The following is a 9,592-nucleotide window of genomic DNA, read 5'->3' as shown; positions in this document are numbered from 1 at the left end:
GGATGATGTCCTTGAAGCGCAACTCGAGTCGAACTAAAAGGTATAACCCGTGAGAGATTTAAATGTTATTTTAAATTAACAATATATGTGCATCTCCGCGTTTCGCTATGGAATTGTCGACTTTTAAAAATTTAACGCAAAATCAACGTGTATTAAAAGTACCCCAAATATTTAGCGTTTTTTAAAAAGCGTCTGTTTTGCGTATAGCTAGTGACATTGTGTTCCTAAAATTATTTCGAGTTTAACGATGGTGTCGGAAAAATTTAACTCGTTGCGAACGAGAAGATATGACCCGTTGAATATTTGAGTGGAGTTTATTTAAGATTTTTTATGAAAATGGTTATTTGACACTTTACCCCTGTTTGGGTGTCGTTTTGAATTTTTCAAAAAAGTGTGGAGGCGTTGTTGGTAAAGTGAAATTTAGTTAAAATTAATAATAAAAAAAAGGTGAAAAGTTAAGAATGACCCTAGCTACTATTCATAAATTGTGTGTGTGTGTATGTGTGTGTGTGTGTGTTAGTATGTAGTAGTAAATTTTAATACAAAGATAGAGTTATTAAATTATAGAATTTTCATTTTCTTTGAATTGAACTCAAAAGAAAGTCGTTGGAGTTTGGTACCCGCCAACCACAACAAAGCAATCAAACCAAATACATTAATATGATCAAGTTTAAAACTTTATTAAAATCGTATTTCCATCCTTCGAAATCCATGATTCATTACAGAACCCTAAATTCATCAACAACTCATCAAACTCTTGACCCCACCGTAGCTTACGTCAATTCAATCTCATCAGACCCACTATATTTCCTATTGGGTTCATGCAGAAACTTGATATCACTCAAGGAGTTACATTCTTTGCTTATAGTAGATGGCCAATTAAACCAACAAAGTTTGCAAACGAAACTTGTAAGTATATACGGATCGTTTGGGGACATGAAAAGCGCACGCTTGGTGTTCGATCAAATGCCTCACCCAAATATGTTTTCATATAAAGTGATGATTAGGTGGTATTTTATAAATGATCTACATTTTGACATTATTGGGTTGTACAAGAGTATGAGCAAAAGTCTATACGAATATGATAACATCGTGTTTTCGATTGTAGTAAAGGCGTGTACAGAATTGCGAGATATTAAAGAAGGGAAGAAAGTGCATTGCGATATTGTGAAGGCTGGTTGTCGGGACGGGTTTGTTTTGACTAGTCTTGTAGATATGTACGCTAAATGTGGCGATCTTATATGTTCACAAAGTGTTTTTGATAGTATTGTTGATAGAGATGTTGTTTCTTGGACATCAATGATAGTTGCGTACGTGCAAAACGGTTGTGCTGGTGAAGCATTAGCGTTGTTTAATCGAATGAGAAGTGGATTAGTTGAAGGAAATCAACATACGTTAGGTAGCGTTGTTTCAGCTTGCACAAAGTTACGAGCTTTACATCAAGGGAAGTGGGTTCATGGTTACATTATAAAGAATGGGGTCGATCTCAATTCACATATAGTTAGTTCTTTAGTAGACATGTATGTTAAATGTGGATCTATATGTGATGCTCGATCTGCTTTTAACGAGCTTACTAGTGTCGATATCGTCACTTGGACAACTATGATTGTTGGGTACAGTCAAAATTGTTACCCACATGAAGCAATTGCATTGTTCACTGATAAGAAGTATTTTTATATTATGCCTAATTCGGTTACTATTTCAAGTGTGATATCCGCTTGTGCGCAAATGGGAAGTTTAAAACTAGGTAGAGGTATACATTGTCATGAGATTAAGCTAGGATTAGAAGATGGTAATCTGATAAACGCTTTAATCGACATGTATGCAAAATGTGAGATGATTAAAGATGCCCGTTACTTATTCGAGAGCTTTTCAAACAAAGATTTGGTTACATGGAATTCAATTATTAACGGGTACGCCCAAATTGGATCTACGTACGAGGTTACAAGATTATTTCATCGAATGAGATCCGAAGGTTTTCACCCGGATGAATTTACTATAGTGACTCTGCTTTCATGTTTTGTTTATGATCTTCTAATTGGTTCTTCTCTTCACGCGTATGCCATAAAAAGATCGCTTTCACGTGATAATAATGTATATGTCAACACAGCACTTATGCATTTTTACGCCAAATGTGGTGATTTGAAAACCGCTCGTCGTGTTTTTGATGGTATGGGTGAGAAGAACACGATTTCATGGAACGTGTTAATCGATGCTTATGGTATGCAAGGAGATAGTAATGGTTCTATTGCAGTTTTTAATGACATGGTCAGGGCAAATTTGGATCCTACTGATGCAACATTCATAGCATTATTATCTTCTTGTAGTCATACAGGAGCAATTGAAGGATGCAAATTCTTTAACTTAATGTGTCAAGAATTTGGCTTTGTTCCAAACATGAAACACTACAGTTGTTTGGTTGACTTGTTGGCTCGTTCTGGCAGGCTCGAAGAAGCATTTGCTTTCATAAAAGATATGCCGGTTCAACCAAACGCGAGCCTTTTGGGATCATTTCTCCATGGGTGCAGTTTGCACTCGAGGTTTGACCTTGGTCAACTGGCAGTTAATTGGATTCTTAACCAGCATCCAATTGATGCTTCCTATTATGTTCTCGTGTCGAATTTATACGCTTCAGATGCAAGATGGAGCCAAGTTTTGCATGTAAGAGAGTTAATGAAGGTGAAAGATTTATCTAAGTTGCCTGGATGTGGATACTTGTACAGTACAACTGCATAATGCATCATCCGCTTCGAACCATACTTGATCCTTGAAGTTTTTTGAGACCATTAGCTTTCATCATTGATCTCACAGTCTGAAATTGTTCCCAATCTGCTTCTTCAGCTGATATATTAGACAACAAAGTATAATATCCTGTGTCATTAATCTTTTCTATTTTTTCTTGAATCAATTCGATCATATCGAGTCTTCTATGAATTCGACAACCACTTAACAACGAACCCCAAATCCCAGAATTGGGTGGAAACGGTATAGAATTAGCGATACTGTACGCATCATCAAGATGACCAGCTCGACTCAATAGATCGATTAAACAAGAAAAGTGTTCTAATTTTGGTTCAATCCCAAAATCTTTCTTCATAGAGTCGAAATAATACTTGCCCTTTTCGACATATCCAGCATGACTACAAGCAGATAAAATGTTCATAAAGGTAATTTCATTAGGTTTTGTATCAGATTCAATCATCATATCATAAACCAATATAGCCATATCAACCAAACCATGCATCCCATAAGCATCAATCATTGCACTCCATGACACAACACTTTTGTACGGCATCACTTCAAAAACGCATCGAGCCATTTGTAATTCGCCACATTTTGCATACATATCTAGTAAAGCTGTTAGTACATATGTATCATTCATCATATTACTTGTAATAAGCTTATGATGAATCCATTTTCCCTTTACTAAATCTCTTAAATCTGAACATGCTCGAATCGCACTCAAGAAACTTACATCGTCCATTTCTACACCATCCAAATACATTTCGTTGAAAAGATTCAGGGCTTCGATGGATTCACCGTTATTACAAAAACCCCACATCATCGAATTCCATGTTACAACACTCTTATGATGCTGCTTATCGAATATACTATATGCTAAATCCACATAACCAAATTTAGCATACATGTCGATTAATGAATTCAAAACGAACTCGTTTAAAGCACCTGCTTTAATAACATAACAATGAATCTGAGTTCCAAGATTCACGAAACCTGTGTTACCACAAGCTGACACAACACTTGTGATAGTAAATTCGTCTGGTGATAACCTTTGTATTCTCATTCGTTTAAATAGATTTAACGCTTCTTCGGAATTTCCCTCTCGAGTATAACCCGATATGAGCATATTCCATGAAATAACATGTTCATCCACGGATATATCGATAATCTTGTGACAAGTTTTCAACTTTCCACAATTAGCATACAAATCGATCAATGTGGGCCCCAAGATATCATTATCAGGGTCGAGGTTTTTCCTTATAACGAAACCATGGATTGATTTACCTTCTCTTAGAAAACATAGTCTAGCACAAGAACAGATAATCACCATCATAGTGATTTCATTTGGTTCCGTTTTCGATTCAAGCATCTTGTTAAAACGGTTTAACGCTTCTAAATAGTAACCATTGTGATTATAACATGTGATCATAGCGGTCCATGATGATGTACAATGATTAGAAACACGGTTGAAAAGCCTCTTAGCATTGTATAATTCACCACATTTTCCATACATAGCAATAAGAGAGTTATTTAGCGTGCTAAGATCACCACTCTCGATATCGTTTGTCACAATATACCCATGAATCGACTTTGATTGTATCCTTAAACCTAACTCACCACATGCTTCAGCTACGCTAAGCAAAGTCACGTAATCTGGTTCGTACCCATCTCTCATCATTTCACAAAACAATTTCAACCCATCACCAGCCTTCCCATTACGCACATACATCGAAATCACACAACTCCAAGACACGACATCTCGTTCAGGCATTTCATCAAACACTTTACGTGCGTCAACCATGTCCGACACTTCACCATACATACTAAGCAACGACGTCCGGATCACACGATCCGACTCAAACCCATGTTTAATTATCCTCCCATGAACGTTTTTTCCAAGACCCAGATCATGAAAACCGGAACAAGCTCGTAAAACAGACGGGAATATGAAGCTGCTAACGATGGTTAGTTTATGTAACATGTTTGAGTATAAAGTAAGAGCTTGTTTATATAAACCGTACCAAACGTAGTGTTTGATTAGTACGCCGTACATAAAGGAATCTGGTGTATGGAAGGATTGAAATACAAGGTTTGCGGAATGTAAAGAGTTCATTTGTGCGTATGATTCGATGAGTTTGGTTGAAGCAAGTTGGCTTGTATGTTGGCCTGTGATAAAGAGATGAGCATGAAGTTGTGTTAGTGTTCTTATGGTAGAACACGATCGAAATAAAGGCATGTATTGTGTCATGTTCGGTTTTGTTTGCGGTTCTTTAATTTGTAGTTTTGGGTTGAAATGTTTTTGGAGGAAGAATAAATAATACAGGGCGGTATGAAAAGGTCAGTACTTTCCTAAATTGCGTATTTTTAAACTCATGCTCCGTACTAAATTTACTTAATTTAAATGATAACCAAATTTACGTCTAATAATGCAATTGTATCTGAAAATTTGAACACTACCGATGATCATACAAATGCTATATTTCACATTTATAATGCAATTTATATATTGTTGGTATACAAAAATAATATACAATCATAGATACAACACGATGAATGCAAATGAAGTTGGATCACCCATCTCTTACTTTGCGATTAGCTTACGAGCACGTGTATTCGCACCTTTGACTCGTGTGTTTATCTCGTCCACATCCTCTGAAAGATTATCAAGAGCATGGTTTTGCCTGCATATTATCCAAATGTTGCACCCAGTTATAGTCAATTTGTAGTTGCTTCGTTTGATATTATTGACAATGACAATTTGACCATTAATTAATTATTGCAATAACAATCTAATTTTATCAACTTTTAAAGAATGAATCAAGAAGTTTTATGCATCAAAACTACATTTGGTGTGATTTGTCTCTGTTAACCCCTTTACTTTATAGTTACTTTATTTTTATAAAAATAAATCATAACTCGACTGAACTCATTTATAACTAAATGAGTTGATTTTTAACATATACAATCAAGGTTAAAAATTGAATGGAAGAAATTGACCTATCGAGTTCAGATCCCATGTCGTTAGCCATTCCTTTCAGATCACCCAATACATCGCTTAACTCATCCAACGCCTCGTCTTGCTTTTCCTTCTCCAACTGATATACAAATTTCTTACCAATTATTATATAAAACTCTTAACATATAAATATAAAATAACATAAACAAGATAGTTGCAGATAGTTTTGATGATTGAACAGCACATATATATTAATATACCTCAACTTTCGCCATGGCATCCTTTGGGTCACCAGAAGAAGCTGATTTTTTATGGCCCTTCTTCTTCTTGTCTTTTTGTGCATGATCCAAACCCAACTTCTCCCTATCTTGCTTACTTGCTTTCTTTCCCGCTTTCCCGTCATCTGCCAAAACAAAACGCACCCCATTCCCCATTCATGTCAAGTATTATTATATCAGAGTGTCAAAATGGACGGGTTGGGTAACGGATCAAAACAGATAAGGAGTTCAACCTATTGGTTCAGGCCCTGTAATTTCCTTGCCCTTTTTAGGCTTCCAAGTCATGGAGAACATTCCTCCAAGGTTCCCCAATATCTTTTCACCCTGTAATCGACATCATCGACATTAATTAAAAAAATCATGTTTGTTATTATATTTTAATAAGTACATGCGCCTAAACATGAGGTAGAAATTTTCTCATTAGTTAAAGTAACTAATAATGATGAGTCATTAAAAAATCCATATACTGTTATCAATATGACATTTTAAGACAAACTACAAAAAACATAAAAAATAATAAAAACAAAAAAATAAAACTGCAATGTATTAGTAATTTTTTTAGGTGCTGGTAGATCTTGCTATGTCTTATGTATGCGCGCTCGCAGATGTTTTTATTACGGACTGTTTATTTATCTGAACACATAAGATAAAAATAATGTCTTTTTTTGCCTGCAAACTCACAAACTTAGAAATATGCCTCTAATTGTTACAGACATGAATAAGTTGTTTTGCAGACATAAAACAAACAATTTTCATTATTGAGTATATAGACCTTTAGGTCACATCTTCTCTACAGACATGGTCTGCAGATCTTCAAACAAAAACATTTTAAAAAACATTCAACACATTATTTATTCTCGGTTAAAACATACAACGATTCTCAAAATAGAGATCATAAAAGATCGATCGAACGCACCTTGCTCAAATCTTTTTCCATATCAGCAGCTTTCTCATGGGTCCTATGAATCTGCTCTCCTTGAGCATGCAAAGTATCAAGAGTCTTATTAGCATCTTCTCTAATACCTTCTGCAATCTTCAAGCAATTATTCACACTTTTTGTAGTTTCTTCAGCTTGATCCACCGCATAGTCTTCTAATTGCTGATTCGACATTTTATCCAGGTCAGCTTTACCTTTTGGTTTCCTAAGTGTAGTAGTACTTTTCACGTCAAAAAATTCATCGTCATCATCCTCATCATCAAAAGGTTTCGCCGAACCCTTTTTCTCTGGCAACGGGAGCACCGGTTCAGACGAAGTCCTTCTAGCTGGGACCTCATTCTTATGTGTCTCGGTTTCGCCATCAGGACTAGGTGAAGCTGCCTTTCTAAACCAAACCATGTTTCCAAAATTATAAATTTTATTATTTATTTATACCTATAGCCTGCAACTATATATATTCTTCTTCGGTAATCGATGCCTGAAATATTCCAAAACAAATTGATATATCTACGGTCACAATTTTCAATTTGAAAACTCAATTATTCCTTTTGGCTTTATAAAATTCAAATAATAACAATACAATTTACGTATGTGTAATAGATGAATGTCGAATGTAATTAGGTAATCATTTCTCTATATGCATTGGACTTCAGAATTTAAATATTATCATGAAATTTCAATTAGCCTCTGTTGTATGTATGTGTTTACATGACCTCTTGGAATCATTGATGTAACAAACTATATAGTTGCCACATCTGCAAAATAACGATCAAAAATTGAAATTTTGTTTAAGGATATATGCTAAGGACATCAAATCAAATACACACAATAAAAAGGCAATAAAAGTTGGATTGATATTTTAACATATGTTTTTTATGAATCTAACATTGTAATGCATTAAGCGTACTATGAAGGACAATGATGGATTTATTAAAAATATGACCGGCCATTACATATGTGCAACATCAAAAACACACATTAAATGGATAAATTCACACGCATTTTACATCTCAAATAAAATAGTGCAGAATGAAAAACGAAAGAATAGTTACCCTATTGGCGATCAACTGTTAGTTTCGTTTATCGGCTTTTGAGGGAGAGAAAACGGTGAAAGAGTCTTCTCTCCGATGAAAAAAAAAAACTTGAGAAATGAAGTAGGATATATTAGGCATGAAATTAGGGGTTTGAGGTTAATATGATTCATACGAAAATCCCAGATATGATAATAATTTAGAGGCATTGCGATTTTTCATGTTGGTTTCATTAATATTGTTTGTTCCTCCATTTTTGGAGGTTCGACCGTTGGTTTTTTCAACTTTTCATTATGCATGAATATTTTTATACGAAGTATTAAATTTATATATTTTTTCAAACCCAAATGAAAAGTTTTCTTCTTCCTCGTAATTAGCAACGAAAAGATACCACATTATTAGTATCAAATTTAACTACTTTACTTGTGTAATTAGAGCGCTCCAAAAGGTAGTGTGATGAAGGCTGCCCTCCTCTCCGCCCAGCACCACGTCTTTGGCACCACCACTCCCTGCTAGCCGCCCTGCTTCCTCGCCCTTGTTTCTTTCTGTTGAAATATAAATGGTGAAAGGTGGGTGGTTGATACATTTGGTCAAATACCACATGTATATTGTGGTAATAAGTTGGTGCCTACAATTTGTGTAGACAAATTTGACTAGGTAAACTTCCTTACACATTCACCTAGCACATTTCTAGTAGTATAAATATGAGCCTTAGCCATGCTCATTCCTCATCCCAAAATCACAAGTGTTCTTGTGTACTAAAAGAGAGTTAATAGAGAGTTAAAGTGTTAACTCCTAATTACAAGAGATATAAAGATTAGTGTTTATCCTTGTAATTAGAGAGAAGTGTAATTCCTATTATTCTTATTAGTGAAACGTTTCTTTCCTTGCCCGTGGTTTTTACCCTATTGGGGTTTTTCACGTTAAATCTCGATGTCTCTTTATTGTTGCTATTTCAATTATTACTAGCGGTTTGCTATAATTTGGTGTCGCTTTTCTCAACAAGTGGTATCAGAGCTAAGGTTCTAATATCTAGTGTGTATTAATCTACTTATCGTATGCTCTGTGGTTGCCACGGGAGTGGATCTTCCACATCAGAAAATAAGTAAGATTAATTTCACTCGATAAAAGTTCCCGGGTACTATTTCTCAGAAAAATAGTATTGTCGAAAAGAAGATTGTGATTATAGCAATGTCTACGAAATTTGAAATTGAAAAGTTCAACGGGAGTAATTTCTCGTTATGGAAACTAAAGATGAAAGCTATCCTGAGAAAGGATAAGTGTTTGGCAGCTATCAGTGGACGGTCCGCCGAAGTCACTGATGAAAAATGGAAAGAGATGGACGGTCAGGCTATCGCAAATCTTCATCTGGCACTAGCAGACGGCGTTTTGTCTAGCATAGAAGAAAAGAAGACGGCGAAAGAGATTTGGGATCACCTCGTAAAATTGTACGAGACCAAATCACTCCACAACAAGATATTCCTTAAGAGGAAACTTTATGCGCTACGCATAAATGAATCTACTTCAGTTAATGAGCACATTAATTCTTTGAATACTCTATTTTCTCAACTCGCTTCATTAAGTTGCAATATAGAGCCAAAAGAGTCTACCTGATTCGTATGATCAACTCATTATTAACTTAACCAAT

The 9,592-nt window shown here is 35.2% G+C and overlaps 3 protein-coding genes across 3 annotated transcripts; 1 reads left to right on the top strand and 2 right to left on the bottom strand.

Annotated features, from left to right (window-relative positions):
- Window positions 1-711: 711 nt before the first annotated feature.
- Window positions 712-2,736, top strand: LOC139842268 (pentatricopeptide repeat-containing protein At2g03380, mitochondrial-like). Its single transcript, XM_071832431.1, has one exon. The coding sequence runs from the start codon at window positions 712-714 to the stop codon at window positions 2,734-2,736; it is 2,025 nt and encodes a 674-aa protein (XP_071688532.1).
- A 4-nt stretch (window positions 2,737-2,740) lies between these two features.
- On the bottom strand, window positions 2,741-4,990 carry LOC139842266 (putative pentatricopeptide repeat-containing protein At1g69350, mitochondrial). The gene has a single exon (XM_071832430.1). The coding sequence runs from the start codon at window positions 4,988-4,990 to the stop codon at window positions 2,741-2,743; it is 2,250 nt and encodes a 749-aa protein (XP_071688531.1).
- Window positions 4,991-5,305: 315 nt separating this feature from the next.
- On the bottom strand, window positions 5,306-8,028 carry LOC139844497 (putative SNAP25 homologous protein SNAP30). Its single transcript, XM_071834721.1, has 6 exons — window positions 7,966-8,028; window positions 6,893-7,391; window positions 6,210-6,300; window positions 5,959-6,101; window positions 5,740-5,837; window positions 5,306-5,423 (listed from the first exon to the last, which is right to left on the bottom strand). Exons 2-6 carry the CDS (start codon window positions 7,310-7,312, stop codon window positions 5,324-5,326), a joined length of 852 nt encoding a protein of 283 aa, XP_071690822.1. The 5' UTR covers window positions 7,313-7,391; window positions 7,966-8,028; the 3' UTR covers window positions 5,306-5,323.
- Between the last annotated feature and the right edge of the window lie 1,564 nt (window positions 8,029-9,592).

Source organism: Rutidosis leptorrhynchoides, chromosome 4 (genome assembly GCF_046630445.1).
Source record: "Rutidosis leptorrhynchoides isolate AG116_Rl617_1_P2 chromosome 4, CSIRO_AGI_Rlap_v1, whole genome shotgun sequence".
Taxonomy (NCBI): Eukaryota; Viridiplantae; Streptophyta; class Magnoliopsida; order Asterales; family Asteraceae; genus Rutidosis; species Rutidosis leptorrhynchoides.
This window is presented reverse-complemented; position numbering and strand designations above follow the sequence as displayed.